This window comes from Cynara cardunculus, assembly GCF_001531365.2.
Source record: "Cynara cardunculus var. scolymus isolate 2C chromosome LG 14, CcrdV1, whole genome shotgun sequence".
Classification (NCBI taxonomy): Eukaryota; Viridiplantae; Streptophyta; class Magnoliopsida; order Asterales; family Asteraceae; genus Cynara; species Cynara cardunculus.
This window is the reverse complement of record NC_037541.1, coordinates 5448631-5470157: the sequence shown is the minus strand read 5'-3', so window position 1 is coordinate 5470157 and position 21527 is coordinate 5448631. Positions and strand designations below refer to the sequence as shown.

The 21527-nt window shown below is 35.6% G+C and overlaps 1 protein-coding gene across 1 annotated transcript; it reads left to right on the top strand.

Annotated features, from left to right (window-relative positions):
• The first annotated feature begins 5283 nt into the window (after positions 1–5283).
• LOC112526512 lies at positions 5284–18566 on the top strand. Its single transcript, XM_025136820.1, has 9 exons — positions 5284–5308; positions 6257–6310; positions 7965–8160; positions 9092–9147; positions 9254–9299; positions 13413–13487; positions 14477–14533; positions 18004–18083; positions 18171–18566. The coding sequence occupies exons 2-9, from the start codon at positions 6297–6299 to the stop codon at positions 18412–18414; spliced, it is 768 nt and encodes a 255-aa protein (XP_024992588.1). The 5' UTR covers positions 5284–5308; positions 6257–6296; the 3' UTR covers positions 18415–18566.
• Positions 18567–21527: the final 2961 nt, after the last annotated feature.

The window sequence follows — 21527 nt, the reverse complement described above, 5'->3', positions numbered from 1 at the left end:
CCCAAGGTCGTTGACCACGCCTCCTCTATGGATCAGCCCATTTCTCCACGGCCCAAGCAGATTTTCAGCTCTCGGACAGGTACTATAGGACCTTGTCACTCCTGGCCTATAGGACTGCCGTAGGACTGGGGTCAAAAATCATCAAAAACCTATAAAAATAGGGAAATAACATTAGATATACTATATTACTACTAATATATGAAAAAGACATAAAAAGACTCTATTAAGACACTAATGGGCAAATAAAGCTAAGGAAAATGGTTGAAAAAATGATGTAATAAGGTTAATAAAATAACACTTATCAGGTATCCAAAGGTTCTTACTATGTTCTACCTATTAAACAATTGTTGAAATGAATTTCAGCAATGAAAATTTTATGAAAATCAAAAGAACTTTGCAAAATGTTTGCACCTGATTTTACAAAAACAAACTGTTGATTAAGATTTCAGACTTCAGACGTTTGTCAGTTTACAAGAACGAACAATCTTAGTAATTCATATTTCAGACTTCAGCACCACCTTTTATTAATCAAAAGTGAAATAATTCTTCAGACTTCAGCACCTCTTAAAAAACAAACGTCACCTTAGGTTTTGTATTCAAGTTGATGGACTAAAACTGTAAATACAGATGGGGTATAAATGGTTTGAGTTAGTTTCTTTATTTTTAATATTCCTAATCACTTTGTATATATTGTGATTCAGATTCTCTCTCAATAATATAGTTTACACTTTAGTGGCATATTGAATTCATAGTTTTCTTACATAATATCTTGATATATACTTGAACCTTGGGATAACAATAGCTCTGCATCTTCCATTCTTAATAACAAGTGGAGCTTTCACCAACTGTGAGAAGTGCATTTTATATTTTTACTTGTAACAAGGTTACACTTATATCATTCTACCTTCTGTTTTTTTTTTACTTTTTGCAAGACGATGTCAAAAGTATACACTGGAAAATATGATGCTAAGAAATATTTATTTGATTTTGAAAATCTTTAAGGCATTATTAGTCTTCATTTAACGAAGTATAAATGCGATTGGGCGTCTTGATGGCTTTTATCTATTTGACATACTTTTGAGAGGACTTTGGACGACAAGTTTAAAGCTTTCTACAAGTCGGATACGAGTTGTTTGTTTGGAAACTAATGTGTCAGGTAAGGAACGTTCTTTGTAGCAAGCGAATTATCAGTTTAAGAGTTCTTTACTCTCATTTTTATTGAGCTCACATACTCATACTATCACACCACATAATTAATGTTTATAAATGGTAAGTTCTTACTTGTAAAGGAAATGGGCACTATTCTTCTATAATTGACATTTTTTTTTGTATGTGTGAACTACCTTATAAGGTAATTGGAGCACTAGAGATAATTTCCACAGGATTTCACTTATTGATCATACAGTAGACTTTGTTTAAAAAGACATAATTATTTGGTTACAGACTGTTGGTTTTCAGGATTTTGGCTTTTACTTTGCATGAGGGTAATGTCCCATAAATTTTTTTATTCTTGTTTACAAACATTTTTTTTTATCTACAACATATTGTTATTAACAATCTATTTACTGATGTTCTACACATCTATGCAAAATATGTCAAAGAATACATCGAAGGCCCAAATCCAACATTTCAATTGGAGAATACTGGGACTCGTATAATTATTCTGTTAGTGTGAATAATTGGCTTAATTGGTCAAAGAAGACTACCATATGTATTTTTACCAGTTATATTGATACATTAAGTAATTTAGTTTTTCATTTGTACGATACAAGTATCAAATCACATGTCATCTTCAGATAAACAGAATCTTGAGCTTAAAAAAGGCCAGTGAGAAATTTAAGATATCTTAAAGTGTTGAAGGTTCTACAAAGGTTGTATGAGGTAGCACTTGATGGTCTTTTTGTTACAAAACTAGTTGTGTACCCGCGCAATGCGGCCGGAGCCATGAATTTTAACGATTTTGAAGTTCTACTGGTTTTATAAGATAAGATTTAACGATGATATAGGTTACACATGTTCTTTACATATTAATACAATTTGAATAAGTAAGAGTTATGGTTCCAATTACAGACTATCGATGAAAAAAATTGTATGACAGTTTAAAATCCAATATATTTAAAATCCAACATATTTAAACGACTCCACAAATGTGTTCGATTTACACCAAGAGCAAAGAAATTTAAGATAAACACTCAAAACCAATAAAAAAACTACAAATTTAACAGATCATAAGCCATAAAAGGAACAAAAAAGATGGGTTTTAGAATGAAATTTCAACTGCTTACCCTCTTTCTTGTCCAGAAACTTATATTAAGGTTGAATTAATACATGTATATATATTTGAAAACCCAAGAACATATTATATAGTGCAATTTGGACAGCCTAATCCCAAAATATATAGTATATATATAAATAAATAACTATAAAAGTATAAATCATAAATATTAAAAATATTTTTTACAGTATATATAATATATAATAATATAATTAAGTCAAAAACCATTCAATATTGGACTCATTTCGAAGGTATTAACGAGACGATTATAATGGTGTAACTTGTTAAAATAAAAATGTATTTTTTAAACATGTTTTAATTGATATACGATTATGTATGTTAATTTGATAAAGGTTTAAAATGAAACATTTAAAAGTAAATGATGTAAAGTAAATTAATTAATTAATTATAGGGGTATAAAATGTAAATTTAAAATTATAATTTAAAAAAAATCGGTTATGATAGGGTGAGGGTATGTGAGGAGAGGAGTGGTGAAAAAGTGAGTAAGGGTAATATAAATGGTATCTTGGTCATTTATTATTTTAAGACTTTAAGACTTTTGCTAAATTTGCTTAATAAGATAGTATAAATATATCACTTATCCTCTTGCAAATTTTCTGCTAACATGGTTATTTTTGTCAATGTTGTTGTCTATGATTTTAGCAAGTAGTTTTTATAGTGAAATGGTTGGAAGAATGATTTTCATGGACAATGTTATGATGCTATTGAAGTTGTGTTTACATGTTCATTTCTGCGGCAAAGGTGTTCGATGAAATGTCTAAAAGAAACATGATGTTTTTGGAATTCCATAGATAAGTAGTTTTATATGTAGACTTTATGTGTAATTATTGTTATTTATTATTTTTTTGTGTATTTATTAACTTATGGTGATAATTTATGTAAGTATTCTAATCTATGTTGTTGTCTACGTTTTAGATTGGAGCCCTTATTGCATTTGTTTTGAAGTGATCAAGGGACATGGTGTTATGAACGGTTGAGCTTGCATTATAAGGATTAAGCGGTATTTGTTGATGAAGCTAAATAAAGGAAGGGGCTGTTGATAGTTGTTTGCAGCTAAGGAGTGCATATGGGCAGGATCAATAGGAGCTGTAGATGGTGTGACACTAAAGCCGTAATGGTGAAACTAGAGATATTGATGCTTTTCGGTGACCATCTTTAGTGAGCAATATGATCTTCTGTAGTGTACAATAAGTCTAAAGTGGTATAAAGTGATTTATTTATTAAAAATCATATATGTATGAATTACCAGCAAATTTGGATGAATATGAGACAAAAATCGATAATTGTGATTGGTTTCTCTCGGGAAAAGGATGAGTTGGTTCCAAAAGATTACCCCATATCATCGGCTTCGGCTCCAGTCGAAACTATAATACTTATTTATTCAAAGTGTATTAAATGTTTATCCGGCTAAATGTTTACTAAGTCATATTACTTTACAGGATGAATATGACAAAGACCAAAAATCTTACCTAAGGATGATGATTTGCTCCAACTCGGTGGGGAACCCGGCTCACCCGACCCGGACCGGGACGGGGATTCCCCGCTAGAACGGGTCCCAAGGCCAGGGCCGGGGATCTCCGGTAGCCTCAAACTAACAGATATTTTTCAAGGGGTTTGACCGGGGTTTAACCGGAGTTTGATCGGGGACAAGATGTTAATCCTCGTACCCACCAGGGACCACTGCCAAGGTCAGGGGCTATTACTAAAAATTGGTGCCAAGGTCGGGGATTACAAAACCCGCCCGTTGCCATGCCTAATCTTACCTGATAAAGCAAGAACCGAGAGTCTAACCTGGTAAGTGAGGGCCACCACTTTTACTACGGTTAACACTTATCAGGTAAATTGTTGCATATGATCCATTTTGGTGGACTAAAATCCTACTTGTCAAAGATAGCGCTGAATTTTACCAGTAACTGCTTATCGGACTAGCATTTAGGTAAACGATGTGTAAGTGTAAATCATATTATCATCAAAATCTTCTCAAATAAAACCACGATAGGGTGTTTGGGATTGCTTATAAAAGCGGCTTTTTAAGTTATTTCAGTCTGACACCGGTGATAAGCTGTTTTCTGGTGTATGGATAAGAAAAAAAACTGCTTATACCGATGTCAAACCGATAATTAACTGTTTTTGATAAGTTAATCGTTTCTGACTTATAAAAAACTGCTTATTACCAATTTATAATTTTAATCATGTTTTATTTCACTCCAATTTGATAGAACCAATCCCAAACACCCCTAAAATCATTTCTATTTATAACTCAAACCGCATCGCTCGAAACTGCCGTCAGCCGGCGAAACTGCCAGTCAGCCGGTGTCTTTTGTAATCCACCGCCATCCTACATCTACAACCTATAAACCTTAAACTACATCAACCTCCACCACCGAACCTGGCAACCCATCCGACCTGCCAGTGCAGCAGTTTTCTCATCACCACCAGAACCCTAATAACAATCCCTTTCACCAACCGCTGTCAGTGGCGGTGCTATCAGAATGCATGGCGGTGGCGATAACCAATCCATTTTCTTCCCTGATCCTGTCTCTGCATGTTGTTATAGTTTTTACCCACCGTGCTGGTTTTCAAATTCAGATATTCTTTTTCAGACTTTTCATCAATGGGCTAGACCCTTCTCATCTCATTTGCAACAAACCGTTCTAGGTGGCTTCCCCTGGCCTTGCCCAACATGGTTCTCAGTTTTTGGAAGCTCAAAGGTTTGATCTATTATTGTCATCTATATACGCCTTCATCAGAAAGTTCCTTTTATTGTTAATTTTGTACTAGCCTAGCAATAATTGTTATCAATATTGCTTGAATTTCGTTTGATGGAGCGGTTTGGATTTTCCCTTGGAAATTCCTGAGTGTGTACACGGTTCTTTGAATTGGAATAATGTGATTTAATTTCGAATTTCAAAAGTCAATGGAGGTGTTGTTCTTCCAAAGCACACTAGGTGTATCAAGGGAAGTGAATAGAGAGGATGATCATTGAGGTGGATTGTTATATGAAAGCTCTTGGTAAGAACCATTCTCTTTGACCGTTTATAGTGTTAGTGTTATTTTAAGAGTTCTCATCCTCTAACTTAATATATATGGAAAAGTTTGGTCCTCGAGCCATGTTGGTAGAATGGTTTAGTGATGAGAAATTGAGATTAGACATGGCATCTATTTAACGACGAGTGAATGTTGTGTTGGACAATGAGAATCTTGTTCCTTAGAGGAAGGAGAATTTCCGTAGATGAAGTGGAGTTTGAGATTTTTGTTAACCAAAAAGTGAGTAAAAGGCCTAGTGATCTTCAACCAAAAAGTTCATAATGATGTTTCAAACAAAGACAAAAGGATATTGAAGAAATTGAATTGGTGACAATCACTGATCACATAAAGATGACAAAATTGTTTGTTGTTGGTATGAATCTACCAAGCATGTCAATTTGTATTCCTAGAATCATAGTCATTCTATTCCATAGTTACCATGTAATCTCTCAATAATATCACCAAAAATTATTGATTATGCAAAAACCTGACCATTTATTGATGGATGGTATTTAGAATGCATTTCTCAAGGCTAATCATCAAGAAGTACTAAATCTTTGCAAAATGTTGGAACTGCAGGGGTCCATGAGTAATTGATTATGAATTCTTTAACAAATGTGAATGAGATAGAGCTTCACTCTGTATGTGAGGTTGGATAATATGTTTTTATGATCAAAATCAATATCTATGAAGATGGGTATTGTGTGAGCTAAGGCCTAAGAAAGATGCTTTTATTTAAATAGCTAGTACATCTATAAAATGCAAATTAATGGACAAGTAACGCATTGTGCTACTAAATATGGCATATCATATATGGTATTATGGTTTTTGCTTTTGAGGCTGACCATTGTGCACTTATTTAATTTACTCTAGAAAAAACTGATTAATTTTATTTGGGATCTGAATGCATTGTTTGATGTGTACTTTGCTTAGGGTGTGGCTTCTCCTTGATGTATGCCCATACAAGAGTTACATGTCAAAATCAAGGTACTTAGTTACGGAACTCATGGTCAATCGTGTTTTGCAAATAAATGCTAAATTTAATCATCGAATTTCTTAAAACTAAGGAGCAATGGATATTTATGACCTTATTAACTCCTCTCTTAAAGAGAAAAAAAGAGATTATCATCAATTGTTGCCTATATAGCGGGCATTAGTAAAGATACGTGTTGCATTATAATTGTCAAATTAGTCCCTCTTTAAACCATTCTTTGCACTTGATATTTACTATTTTACCTTGACCTTTTCAAATCCTGTAATGTGGAAACAAATTTAACTCATTACGAGTTGGCAACGGTAAAATTTCATGGAAGTGCCTCAACCCCAGGTGCAACTAGGCCCATTTTGTTTTTTTAGTATAGTGTAGTCGAGTGCGGTTTGGTAAGGCTGTGCACGGGGTATGCTCTAGTTACTGACAATAGTCATGTTAAAGATTAGGGATAATAGAGGGACATTTTGGTCTTTTTGCCAAAAATACGGAATTAAAAGACGAGCCACTATAAAGAAAAATCAAGGGTTGAAAGTGAGAGAAATCAAGGGTTGACTAACCTAGTCTATAAAAGAGATTGAAGAGAGTATAGGAGCCGCGACCGGAGGCGGAGTGACCTAGGTTAACGTGAATGCCAATTGCTCTTCTTATCCCGGCCAAGAGAACTGATTTTTCTTCTACCAGCGAATCGGCCGATTATTGATTTTTCTTTCCATCTTGCAAAGGTATTGAGCCAATTCTGAGTTCATTTTGGTTTCTTGATACACGCCTCACATTACCCTCTTCATTTCTCTGCTTCCTTAGCACTTGTCTCATTGACTCTTTCATGTGGTGCAATGGATCTTTAGACTTCTAGTCTTGTGACGATTAATAGAGATTAGAGACTAATGCTGTATTTATACACTATTAGATTTGATTTTGTATGTTTTTGATATTCTATTTAATACTTTACTTTAGGAGTAATTTTTGTTTTGTACATGCTTATAATGATCGTTGATTGTTTATTTATTACACCACTGTTGGATAGAATTCTATGTAGCACTGTCTTTTCAAGTAAATCCAAAGAGGATCCTTTGTTTTATTCTTGCCAATTGAAATGAAAAAGGGTGAATTTTGATACAAGGATTCTAATTTTCAATGAAGCAATTTGAAACCCTTGATCGAAGTCTTCAATCTTTAATGATGGAATTGGAAATCTCTGGTTAATCAATGGGTTAATCAAATGTTAGGTGTTTGGATGTGTGTTAGAGTGTTTGGCCAGAACTGATTATGATTATGATTTTTTGATTATTTAAATCAAATTGATCAGATCTGTAGAGGCAGGTAAGGAATCTCTAGGAAATAACTGATTGTTGAGATGCATGTAAATTTAACTAACCATCCTGATTATCCGATTTTGATTACGATTTTTGATGTCGTAATAATTACTTTGAAAATGCACATCGAACACCCGCTTAAACCTGCAACTTTTTGGTTTTGTATGATTTATGATGATAACTTATGCTTTTTATTGGTTTTGCTTGGTTAAAGACTATATATGTAAATGAACCCCTATCCTTTTAGTACTATTATTTCACTGCACCTGTATCCTTGCAACTTAGCTCACTCCCCTAGGAAATTGTAACTAGGTTTATTTCATTGTTCTTTTTGAAGTTCCTCTTTCATGGATAAGCCATCAGAGTCGGCCAAGGGTGATTCAAGTGTCGAAAGAGAAATGAGACAAATACTAAATCATTTGAACGATCTGCGGAATCAGCAACCAAAGGATGATGTGCCCCCACCGCCACATATCTTTATTGACCTTTCATCACCTGAAGAGGATATGGAAGTGTTCAAAGAACAATACAAGGTAATGCTCAAAAATGGATTTTGAAAATGTGTTGTCTTGAGTGTATAAGTATAATTTCTATGTAGGATGTGATGATATTTGTTGAATTTTGCTATGAGTTCATATGCTGTTGTTATATTTGTTTATTGGACGGCCTCGGTTCACCTGCTGTTTGTCAAACATCGTTCTTTGGTTCCCTTGCTAATGTTGCACAACTTGCATTTAGACCGCAACAAGATTTTCTTACTTTTGTGCATATATAATTTCAATCGACTGGTTGTGCTTTCTAATTTTTACTATTCCTATTTGCAAGCCGGGGATCTTCTTGAAAACCACCTCTTTGTCTCTTGAGACAGAGGTAAGGTCTGCGTATATTCTGCCTCCTGGACCTAACTTTAGGTGAGATATACAGGGTTTGCTTGGTTTGGTTTCATACTTCCAATTGATAGTGCTACAGAAATCTTTTTCTAATTTTAGCATGATAATTGAAACTTTCACAATGAGCTTTTGCCATGAATTTGTTTATAACTTTGTTTCTATCAGTGATTAATCCCTATGCCACAAGGAACCTTTAGGGATCATTTGGTGGTGGTATAATTATTCGAATTTGTTCATTTTCTGTTTTCCCCCTCTCCATTTGGACATGCATCTCAAATTGTTGCACGATAAAAATACCAATGACATTTTCCATTGATGAACTATTTGTGTTTTAAGATCTTAAGGTAATTAAACACTACGTTGTTTTCTCTTTGTATAAGCTTCTTCATAACTGTATCAGTGAGACACTACAATTAGAATGATCGTTGTGGCACAACTGCACATCTATGACGCGAATAGGTTAGGTAATATCTAACATGTGAACAATAACGTTGATCATTTTATTTTTGTATGGCCTATGTTATGATTTTTCATGTATTACTGTAATATTTCATACTCTTTTGCTCATGCGTAGGTTCTGGGCTCACCATCAGTTGCTGCCAGTGCCAGTGTTCGCTGCAAAAATTTAGGGTGATGTTGCATTACCTGCATGCCAGTTCTTACTTACTTTTCGTCAAAGTTATGCTCTTGTTTTATCATCAGGTGATAGTAATTTTATTTTTTCATGATGTTGTAGGTTTGATAATGGCTGTGTTACTTTCATGTGTATCAGAGATAAAAAGGTATGCATACTTTCTTTATGTTTGGTTTGATGGTTTCATATTATGGAATTACTCATATATTGATTGAATAGCCATCAGAGTTGTGTGTATCTTTGTGTGTGTGTATACATTTGATTTATTAAATTCGTACAGCTACATAGGCTAAATTTTGTTAAAGAGGTTGGATTAAGATTTTTCTGCTCTAATTGATTTATGTTGTAAATGCTATGTCTTCCATCCTCCTGCTTTGTTAAGTTTATTTAGTCCACATATGTGTGGTGTAGCCTAAGACTTATGATTTGTGGGGAAAAGAGATTTGAGTGAGTGGGTATGCAAAGAGTAGTTGGCCTTAATAGTAGTATGATGTCTTTCATGCCTTGAAATCCTTGGGGTTTCAGCTTGTTACATTAAGGTGTTGTTTGTCTTACTGGATAAGAGGATAGACTACTAAGGTGCTGTTTGTTTTTTAAGATGTGCTGAAGTCTTATTTTACTTTTGATTCATAAGAGGTGGTGTTGAAGTCTGATATCAGAATCAATAAGACTTCCTGTTTTTGTAAATTGATAAATGTCTGAATATGTATAATTGTCTATTTTATTCCTCAAAATGCTATAATGTTGAATTTATAAAAACCATCAATTCATTTTAACTAAAATATACTAGCATTCACTTTTAACACATTAAAAATTTCAACTAAAATACATCAATTGATCTAAATACTATAGAAAATATGAACAAAGTCTCATAACAACTAAAATCAATCTTCATCCTGCACTAATTGTGTTGCAACTTCTTCTCTTAAACTAGCCATATATGTTTGGTGAACAGTACTCCGATGCGATTGAACCTCTTCATCCTCGTCATCACCATCGTCTCTTTGCTCATTGGGTTGATCATATTCAAAAAAGAACTCATCACTTAAACCTTCCTCGCGTATGAAGTTGTGAACCCCATTTTGACCCACTTTATTGACTTCTACGATACAAGTCTAAAAAAGTATATGATGGCTTCATTTGTCCACCATGCATGTACATTCTCGTTCATTACTAAAAGGGTCTAACACATACAACATTGCCCTTGGGTAAGCCGAGAATATTGAATCTTTATAAACTATATAATAAGATAAAAATAGATAGTGTGTTTAGAATGATAGCATCTTCATTGTGTAGGTACAAGCTATAACCATGTGTAAGCCACCAAGCCAATAAGAAAAGATTCTAATGTGATGAATTTAAAAATAAGCAAATAAGAAAATATCCTAGTGCGACCAAAAGAATGCAAATCAGATTCTTTATGACACAACCACAGGAAGCAACTTATTGGCTTATCATCTATCATGGAACATTCCAGTTAACTTGATTCAAATACAAATATATCCCTTATTGGTTTATAGTATCCTAGCTTGTTCTGAAACACAAAGAGATATATCCCATTTGCCCAGAGTTTGATTCCAGGCGTACACAACAATTGTGGCCATTGAATTTATCAGGACTGATTTCTTGCTGTCACAATTTGGCGGGATTAGTTTAGGCATAGCCTAAGATACCCTTCCAAAAAAAACACGAAGATAAAAGATGTGTAACACCCCAATATTTGGGGATGTTAAATAAATAAATAAGTTAAAGGTCTAGGGTGCAGCCACAGAAGCTATGTGTGTGTCTTGGGCTGCTACAGTAACGAAACAGCAAACAAAAAGGGGTTAAGGCTTGGGGATGCATCCGCAGTGACCCAACAGCAAGCAGCAACAGCCAAGGGCTGTGCAAGCTGCACCATAGGGAAGAAAACAGTGGCATTGCAAGTAGATAGCTGGCAGCAGCCAATGCTGTTTGGGTGGGAACCGAGCTTTAGTAACGAACCACCAATGGCTGGTAGCACCAACCTTTGGGCTGACTTTGCTCAAGCTCAAAACACTCGACTAGAGTACTTTGGCCTAAATTAATATGCTGAGGTGAGTTTATTGTAGATAGAGCATATAAACGCATAGTGTTGAACATTGGACCAACCTAAAATCTGGGTCAAGTTTCGTGAGCACTTGTGAGAATGGTGAGCAAGTACTTTGTAGGAGTAGCAATACAGAGGAAACGTAACTTATGAACCTTATCAATTTGAACATCGGCCTGTGGAGAAATAACCAAAATGGACCCTACTAGGAACAACCGAACAAGCACATAATAAATTGTTTGTTAGCCAAGTATCAACCTCCTAATAAGCATCAAGAAATGCACAAATAACAGGGAAACTGCTTCAAATATGGTTAGAGGCAAGTAACAGGATGTCAAACAGATTTTGGTGTAAACGGCTGTATGTTGTTCACTGTCCAGGACTCGAGATATCTACTTATCAATATGTTTTAGATAAAAATACTCAAGATATCTACTTAATCGATTAAAACATGTACAAGAAAGAGAAACAAGCACACAAGAACTAAAATCTCATAAAGCTTTAAAGGATAGAACAATACCTAGTTGAGAGAGACAGAGAGTGATCTGGATCAATTGGAGAACAACGAGGAGAGTCATCTGGGTCTGGATCGAGTAGAGAATAGCGAGAAGGAGTGATCTGGATCTGGATTGATTAGAGAACAACGAGAAGGAGAGTGATCTTGATCGGTTGAGAACAAGAGGCATCGATTGAAGAACAGTGGGAAGGAGAGTGATCTGGATCATTGAGAACACTAGGGATCGATTTGAGTGATTGAGTGATCTTGAAATAAAGATCGATTGGAGTGACTGGATTTTTTTTCAACGAGAATGAATATGATCTGAATGATATCATCAGGGATAAGACCTAAATAGGAGGAAGGTTTACCCCTTATCAGATCAGAACACGGTCACACATAAGAACCTCTTATCATAAATTAAAAAAACCTCTTACGGAATCAGACTTCTGAGGCTGTTCAAAGGTGAATTTTAAAAAACAAACAAGGCCTAAGACTTTCCTATTTTTTCGATAAGAGGTTAAACGATACAAGAGGTAAACCATCCTCTTAACACCCTCTTACCATCATCTTAACCTAGATCCCTCTCTTATAACCTAATAAGCGAACATCACCTCCAATCTAATTCTACATTCCAAGCCGCTCTACACGCTTATATTTTTCATTGTGTTTCGATCAATTGATGTACTTCAATAGGATTTGAATGTGTTACAAATTGATGATGGTATATTTTGTATAAATGTATATAAATTCAACATTATAGTATTTTGAGGGATAAAGTAGACAATTACACATGTTCAGACATTTATCAGTTTACTATAATAGCAAATAGTCTTTTTGATTCAACTTCAGCACCACCTCTTATCTATCAGAAGAGAGATAAGACCTTGGATTTCAGTACCTCTTAAAAAACAAACAACACGTAAAAGTGGTACTACTTTCTTGTCTACAAATACGAAACTGTATAAAGTATGAATATTATGATCCAGAGACCAAAAACTACAAATTTTGCTTTAAAATACTTCATATTTCATTTGGGTTTTTAGCTCAGTTGTTCCTCGACTGATGAGCACATATGATGCATTTGATATATAATATTCTATGTTTTCTTACTTCAAGATTCCATGGATTGGAAGCTGTGGCCGATGCAATATTATTTATATGAAATATCTTATTGCCACTAATAGGTGACCCTATCAAAATTTCTATCGGGATTGCTATCTTTTCAAAATCATACCCTACTTTGGACGAGTTCAATTGTAAAGATGTGACTTATTTTTTTTCACCTCTAAGTAGTGGGAGATAGAAGCATAATCATCGAGGATTCTTATGGAATAATAGTTGCATCTCTAGAATGTACAAAAGTAGTTCAATTCTTATTTTAATATGATACTCTATTATGTGTAGGAGATGTACTATTGTACTTATGACGAGCTGTTGTTTCTTTATGTTGATATCTAGATATAATTATCCTGCTTTTGTTTTTCATGCGATGGAAAGATAGCATTTGCACCACATACCCAAAAATTATAAAATGTTGTTTTTTCTCGTGCCTTCTGTAAATAAAAAATAGCCAAACAGGAAGCTTTATAGTATTTTCCTTTTCTCATTAGAGCATTCTACGATGAACGTCTTCCCCTCCATCTAATTGACGACTCTTAATATTTTCTTGCTGATGCCGCTTTGTATTTTTGTAGGTTCAATTTCCTGGCAAATCTCTTTATGCTCTGGGCCGCTCGTGGTTCAAGGAAGGGTTCACCGAGAAAGATAAGGTTCTTGTCATTGCTAGCCTATATGTTCATCTCATAAGATGTGTTCTTGTTTCCTTCGTGCATAGCTAGCAGTAAATGAGGACCCATCAAAGAAATTCATCTGTATCACATTGGCACCATCATTTAAGCCACCACATTACCATTGTTCCCATGCCCATTATTCTTCAAGTAAATAAGCCATCATAATGTGTTACAGTCTTACAGATCTACTTGTTATGGACCACAGCCCAGATAAACCAAGTATTTTAAAGGTATATTCTAGAAGGTCCAAAAGGGTAGAAAAGGACACATAACATGATTTATGCCTTTTGCTCACATGGAGGAAAGTATTGAAGAGATGGAAATTGTCTTCAAGTAGGAATGCAAGGAAGGATGCTATTTATGCCCGATAGAAGCAAGCTTGATTTTCCTCCTTAGAGATTGTGCTTTGTTTGGTTTAAGCCTAACCTAATAATTTTGTGATGAATGGCTTGTAGTTCTTGAAACTTTGTAGATCTGAGATGTATAAACTATTTAAAGTTTCCATTATTTGGATTAACATCCCATTTTAAGTCCCAGCATCATGAATGTGGCTCAGCCCTCTTTTTACATTCTTGATTAAGAACATCTCTCTAATTGAATGTTTTTTTCCCAAAGAGTACAACTTTTAATGCAAAATTGTAAATTTTTTATTTTTTTGGAATTTATTGAGGGTTCGGTTTCATTTGGTTTTAAAGTAAATGGAACCAATATTTCAAGTATCAAGCTGAAAAACCAAAAATGAAATGACCTTGATTTAACATTTCCTATGATCATATCATAAATGTTCCATACTTCTCAGTGCTAATAATTTTGTCTTTTATGATTATAGAATACAAATATATTGATTCAGAATATCCTCATGTTGTATGAGATATAATGATTTATTTTTGCATCTGCAGAGACCATGTTGCATATTTTCACTGTATATGTTATGTAATTGAAATCTAACTTGATGCTTCACTTGACAGGCACATGATGTAGGCTGCATAATATCATTTCCTGTGGGGAGCAAGGAGAAAGAGAAGGTATTTACTACACTCTTTTCTCTTCTCAATTTTGTTTATGATACTTGTTAACTATTCTGATGCTCATGAGTCATGTCATAAAAAGATGATGAACGACTTATGTTGTATTTTACAATATATACCAAACGTTAGGCATGTTTAACAAACAATCGAGCTCCAAATGTCGTGTTTTAAGTATTAAATGTTAACATGACCAAGAATGTTACTAAATGGATTCTAAATTGTACCTTAATATGATGTCAATCAAACAAAGTAGAGCCACATGCATTTTGTGTTAGTCCTGTTGATGTAGCAATGTTAGCATTGGCCTGTTGGGGGTCATCTATATGGTACATAGAGCTGTTTGAAGCAATATATTATGTATGAATTTTGTTAAATAGTACACAACAATCCTTTATAGGATGATTGTTTCAACATGGTATCTGAGCTAAGTTAGGGCTGAGAGAACTGCAAGGAATTGTAAGCAAGTTTTTCATAATCTTCTTTCGTTCAAAATGTAGAAATTATGAGCCACCATTGTATCAAAGTTGCTTTTGCTGATGGGGCACTTAACCGTCGATGCACATCATAGAATGTTTTCATTCTAGTTAAACTTTTGCTGCCGAGGGGCAACATAGAGTGGTTGTTACATTGTCATTCTTTATGCCTTCCTGTATTTGCATAATCTTTCAGCTATGGTTGGTCCTTGCTCTCCTCTAGGCCATTTTTGACAATCTAGTTATAGACTTAAAGAACCTCACTGCCTGATTTGCCATGAAAGCCTGTTGTCGCCTTGGCTTCTTTCTTTGATTTTTCACTAATCTCTACTATAGCAGTAAGTTTTAAATTATAAAGAATATACATATAAACGAAAGACACTTTGGAGATGCGACTTGACCTGACTAAGTAATGCAAGAGTTAAATGGTAGGATTGGTTTATCTCTAACAGAAACACATCGTTCACGCATTGAATAAATTTCGGGAAACAAAACCATGATGAATATGTCCACCCCTTTACCGTAACCGATGTACCTCCAGACTAACTGTCCACCTAAGAAGTACAAACTCAACCAATTCATCAAGGAATAATTGGGGGCCTTTAGCCACTCATAATATTTATGGAATCTAAGAATGAGATGAGAAGTATAAAAGGCGACTGCTGTGAAGTTGAAGAATTCGTGCAATGTCTGATGGGACGGTTAAGGCATATTTGTGAAATTTCATAGATGTTTATATTTCTGAAAACTTGAGTATTTTGACATCTTCTTTAGGATTTTTTCCCTATTATGGAAGTGCTAAAGATTTTGGTTCTTTTTAGTGTTTACAGTTTCTAATTCCTCTATGCTACCATAATATTAGGAAATTTCATTTAATCCAATGCTTGAACAATTCTCTGTAATAGCCATGTAAATAATTTATTTCCATCCAAAACTAGCATTCCTGGGAAAAACTTGTGCTGATTAATGAAAATACCTCTCTCATACCAAGATTAGGGTAGATTAGGGGTTGAGACCTTTAGCTAGTCTAAGCAGGAGGAAGGGACCTCTTAGGGAGAGGGTGGGGGTGGGGTAGTGAGCTGAGATATGATAGACTAGTGGATGTCTCGTTGTTTTACCTTTGTGGCTTTGTGTTGCTTCTCCCTGGCCTTTTAGTCTCTCTTTCAATTTCTGTTTATAGCTTTAATCATATTTCCTTTTTCACCTTCTCATTTTTATAACTGTTCAGCCTTTTCGGACAAGTTTACTTTTTCACACACAAGTTCTGCAAGCTGGGGGATCTGCGTACAACCCCCTCCCCCCCTTTCCCCTCCGTCTCACCTCTCTCCTTCAAACCAAATAGGGATAATACCTATTTAGGCAGACTCATTATTACAAATTGGGGATCACTATTACATGAAGTTTGATGGATGTTTTTGATGTATCATGCCTTCTATTTGCTGTAAGGCTCATGGTTTCCACTATTTTTTTATATAGGGAGTTGCTGTTTGTGCAACTTGGCAAAAATTTGTATTCCATGGTTTCTAATTGGCTGGCTAGATACACTTGTACCTGCATGTAAATGGTTCACTATCTTGTAAGGCATGTTTAACTTCAGGAGCTTGCTTTTTTGCGAGATGTGATCCTTGTCTGTGAAGAATTGAAGGAGGTTCTTGTTTTTTGAGCTTTAGCTTTGCCAAAATCACAATGTTTAGTTTTTTAGTAATCTTAGGAACATCGCAGGAGTCTGCCATCTTTTGAGCCTTAGCCAGGTCAAAACATTCATGTTCTGAAATCAGTTGATCAAGGTTAGGATCATTTGTTGATATTTGTGTTACCTGCTTGCGTGTCAACTCAATGACCTTGATTTTTGTCCAGCTGCTGACTCGGTCATCTATGTGACCAAATTTGTTGACCATCTCTCTGAGTCATATTTGAATTGTTATTGACTCTGTCATCGTCCTCATGACCATCTTTTTATCATACGTCCGATTTGTCTTTAGCTGATGTAAAGGATGTTTCTGGGGGAGCGAGTTCGAACTTGACTTGGATTTAAAGATTAGATTATACCCTTTTAAATATATTTTCTCAATATTCTTTCTGGGCTTCAGAACAACCAACAAATGCATGTAGGGCGTAGCACAGTTAATTATACCTAATTTGCCTCTCACGTGATGCTCTTAGGTATGGTATTGTGGGCCCGCTTGGGGGTTGCTGGTTACAAACCCTTTTTGGACAAACAACCAGAGACTAGGGAAACGTTTATAAAGAAAGAACAATCTTGGTGCACCATGATTCCTAGTTCCTGTTTTGTGGTATGCAACACTTAATTTGCATCTTGCAAGAGGTTGTATCCGTGCTCGAGCCTGTGTTCTTCTGTTAACAAAGTTGTGACCATAGGGGGTAGCAGCTTTTGGTACTTGTTTCAATGTTATTGCTCGACATGAGTTTTATAAATGGAATGTTGAAGTTTAGACTTACATAGAAAAACAAAAGATCAACTTTACTCCAGTAGTTATATGTTAGTGTAAACGGTGTTCTTTTTGTTTTATGTTCCTATCTGGGACCCTAGAATTGGGGACACCTGTCTAACCCTGTTATATTTTTTGAGTAAAATACCAAAATCTGAGTAGAAATACACGATTTTGGTTCTAAAATTCATAACAAGACCATGCAAGTTCATGTTAACAAAATTGGAATGATTTTTAAGTTGGAAAGAAAACAGGTATTTGGAATAATTTTACATGGCTTATCACTTTGTCGGCTTGTGTGGGCGGTTGGTGGTCCATTGCGCTGACTCTTGAATTTTAGTTGGACCAATGGCTTGATTTCTTCTTTAACTTGTGAAAAATAAAAGTTGTATAGGACATGTATAGTTCAAAATACTATTCTAGTATATATATATATATATATATATACACACACACACACACATACATGTACACACGAACACATATGTCATGTTTTTTTAGGTGTCATCGGCCATCGTCTTACTTAACACATCTTCGTCCTCAGAATAATGATGAAGACTCGGATACTTCAGCTGCCAAGAAGCTCTTACGAGACTTTGTCATGCAGGCCAAGGCTCGAGCTAGGTATATATTTTCATTATTTAACACATCGCATGACAATAAAACATAAATATACAGTTTTACCCTCAGATATTCCCTTTTTGCTTGCAGAATTGCCGAAAAGAAGGGGAAGAGGGTTCAGAAGAAGATTCCTTTTGCTCCTACTCCTGCTAACAAGGTTCAGAAGGAGGTTTGTCTTTCTTCTACTCCTGTTAACAAGGTTCAAAAGAAGGTTCATTTTGCTCCTACTCCACCTCCTCACCGTGGAGAAGGAATAAGAAAAAAAAGGTTCGTCCCAAAGATGCGAAGCTTGAGAGCTATAATGGCGAGCACCAAAAGAATGCCAGATGCCTGAAAGACTTGTTTGAAATTGTGGGATGATAACTTGAAACTGTGGTGTGCTTGTTTTCAAATATTAGGATGATAACTTGAAAAAAGTTGTGGTGTTTTGGTTTGCTAACTCTGAACTGGAGTTCTATGTTTATGGGGTCAAAAAAGCTTTTGAAACTTGTGTTGAGCCATTTAGAGTCCATTCAATATTGCATGTGATAGTGGAGTTGCTTGTTGGGTGACTTTGCTACCCGGACAAGGCTGGGTGGAACTGGACTAGGCGGGATTGCCTAGTACAGAGAGTGAGCTAGGCACGTGAAATAATTTCGTAAGGTTTTGGCCTTTTAGTTTGACGTAGGGAAGCTTAGTAATTTATCAATCTTGTGTCACTTCTTAATTTTTCCTATTTGGTGAGACAAATAAAAGCATTTTTGTTTACTTAGGTCATGTCGTGTCCCGGTCTATCATCACGTCAAACGTAGGATAGGATAACTTTTTGCATTGTTTCTCTTGTCTCATGTACCAAACACAGTCTTTAGTCATACTCATTGGCTTAACGTGATTGTCCCTTTATTCTTTATGGATTAAAGTCTACTAACAAACATGGGCATTGGAGATCAAACAATGATAATTACTAAGAGCAATGTCTGAAATGTAGATAATTCGCTCCAAGGTCTCCCCTGAAACTCAATTTCGTGAACTGACCTATTTTAGATGTAAATGACTAAAGTACCAAGACAATTGTATCAACCAAAATCATTGTATCCGTCGTTCTCCTCTAGGTTGCGAATTTCAAACAACTCTTGCTAACATCCTCCTTCCCTAGATCCTTTTGCATTTTCTCCAAGTTTTCTTCGTTTGAAGAACCCTAAGAAGGATAGAAGCAAAAACCCAAGGGGTGTCTGGTATGCAAAATGAAATAAAATTTTATCAGGTTTGACCAAGTGTTTGGTTTACAGGAAATGAAATGTTAATATGTCAAATATTCAATTTGTTTGTTTGATTTATAAAGAAATTAAAATGAAATAATGAAAAATGATCAAAAATATGTTCGAGTTTTTTACCCTGGAAAAAGAAACACAACCACTAACTTATATGGTTCATCACCTAGACATATTAAAACCAAAATTGTTGCTTTCAAACCTATACATATTACAGCCGTAAAATCATTGTACAAGTCTTCCATATGCAATGTTCAAGCAATCAACAGTCACAACAGTGAAATAATATGAAAGGGAGTTCAAGCAATCTATAGTCACAACAGAACTCATCCACAAGCAATGTTCAAACAAGAAACCTCAGCCAAATTTGATCTTCAAAACCGAAATCGAAATTGGTTTCATAGGCAAACAAAAACCTTCAACTCGTTCATCAAGAGCAAAATCAATTTCAAAAAAAAAAAAAACAGAAAAATTGATTTCAAAATCTAAATCGATCTCGAAGCACATAAGCGTGAATGAGGTAGGTGATGTTTTTGGTTAAGAGAAATCAGGTTTTGAGAGAAATCATGAATAGAGAAATCGATATCAAAATCTTGAGTGAGGCCGTGAATGTTGAGAGAAATCGTGTTTTGAGTTTGAGCAATCGTGAATGAGGGAGGTGTTACTTTAATCAGACTCGATATGGGATTGTTTTGTTATTTTTAAAATAATGATTGGGATAGAATCCAATTCCTTAATTCCAAATCGATGATGGAATTAGGGGTGAGCATAGGCGGGTACCCACCCTTTTTGACTGGAACCGGAACCGGCGGTTCTTGAAATATTAGAACCGGAACCGGAACCGGTTAGAGCGGTTCTTAAATTTTTGGAACCGGAACCGGAACCGCCGGGAACCGGTTCCGGTTCTGGGTACCCGCTTCCTAAAATATTAAAATTTTGTTATTTAGAAATAAAAAATAAAATATTGCCAAAACACTAAATAAATAAGCAAGAATACAAATTATACAGAATAATGGTTACAAATATTGATTAACGATTACAAACCATAATAGACTAATAGAAAATGTTCAAAGTTTAACGATTACATGTTATAATGATAATTGTTCAAAGTTTAACGATTACATACTATGAATCCAGGTGAACACACTATTTGAAAAAATACGAATCATTTTATATGAAAAATTTAGATGAAGAATGAAGATGACGACGTGTTTTTAAGATGTAAACCTAATATAAATTTGGTATTAAAAATAATAATTTTTTTATTGAAAAATACCGGGTATCCGGGGGGTAACGGTTCCGAAAAATTGAGAACCGGAACCGGAACCATTATCAATCGGTTCCGTATTTTAGGAACCGGAACCACTCATATCGGTTCCGGTTCTAGAACCGGCGGTTCCAAGGCGGTTCCGGTTCCGTAGCCGGGTACCCGGTTCTGCTGCTCGCCCCTAGATGGAATGATGAGATCCATGGTTGAGGAAATGTTTGGAATTCAATAGCATTCTATGAATAAACCAAGCGCCATAATGCAATTTGGTCAACGAATTAACCATTCGAAAGGAATTTGGTGGAATTGTAATCCATCAAAGGAATTTGATTTTGAAGGAATTGAAATGAAATATGATGGAATTCCACTATGCGTTTGGTTGGTAGGAACTAGAATGGAATCTCTCAAAAGAGTGGAATCTCCATATTTATTTGGAGGGATGTGGGGGTGACAGTTACGATGAAGACAACAATGGCTTGTTAGTAGGTGGTGTTGAGGGTGCCCCACCGACCATCATGCCACTACTATAGTCATCCCACGCCCCACCCCACACACGTCATCACAATTATGATATCTTCCCATCCACCTGCCCTCAACTTGCTGACCACCATGCCACTACCGTCATCGTTACAGCTACCACCCTACCCCTACACACCCACTACGCCCCCACCCCTACATACCCACATTGGTGGGTGGTGGTGGTGGACATCGACACCCAGGGATGGTGATTTGGCCCGACCCGGTGGGGAACCCGGTTCACCCGACCCGGACGGGGACGGGGATTCCCCGCTAAAACGGGTACCGGGGTCGGGGATCTCGGGGCCGGGTATTATATCCCCCGACCCGCCCCGCACCCGGTATATATATAAATATTAACATTTTGATTATTTGGGCTTATAATTGATATGTGCGGCCTGTTGGACTTATGGA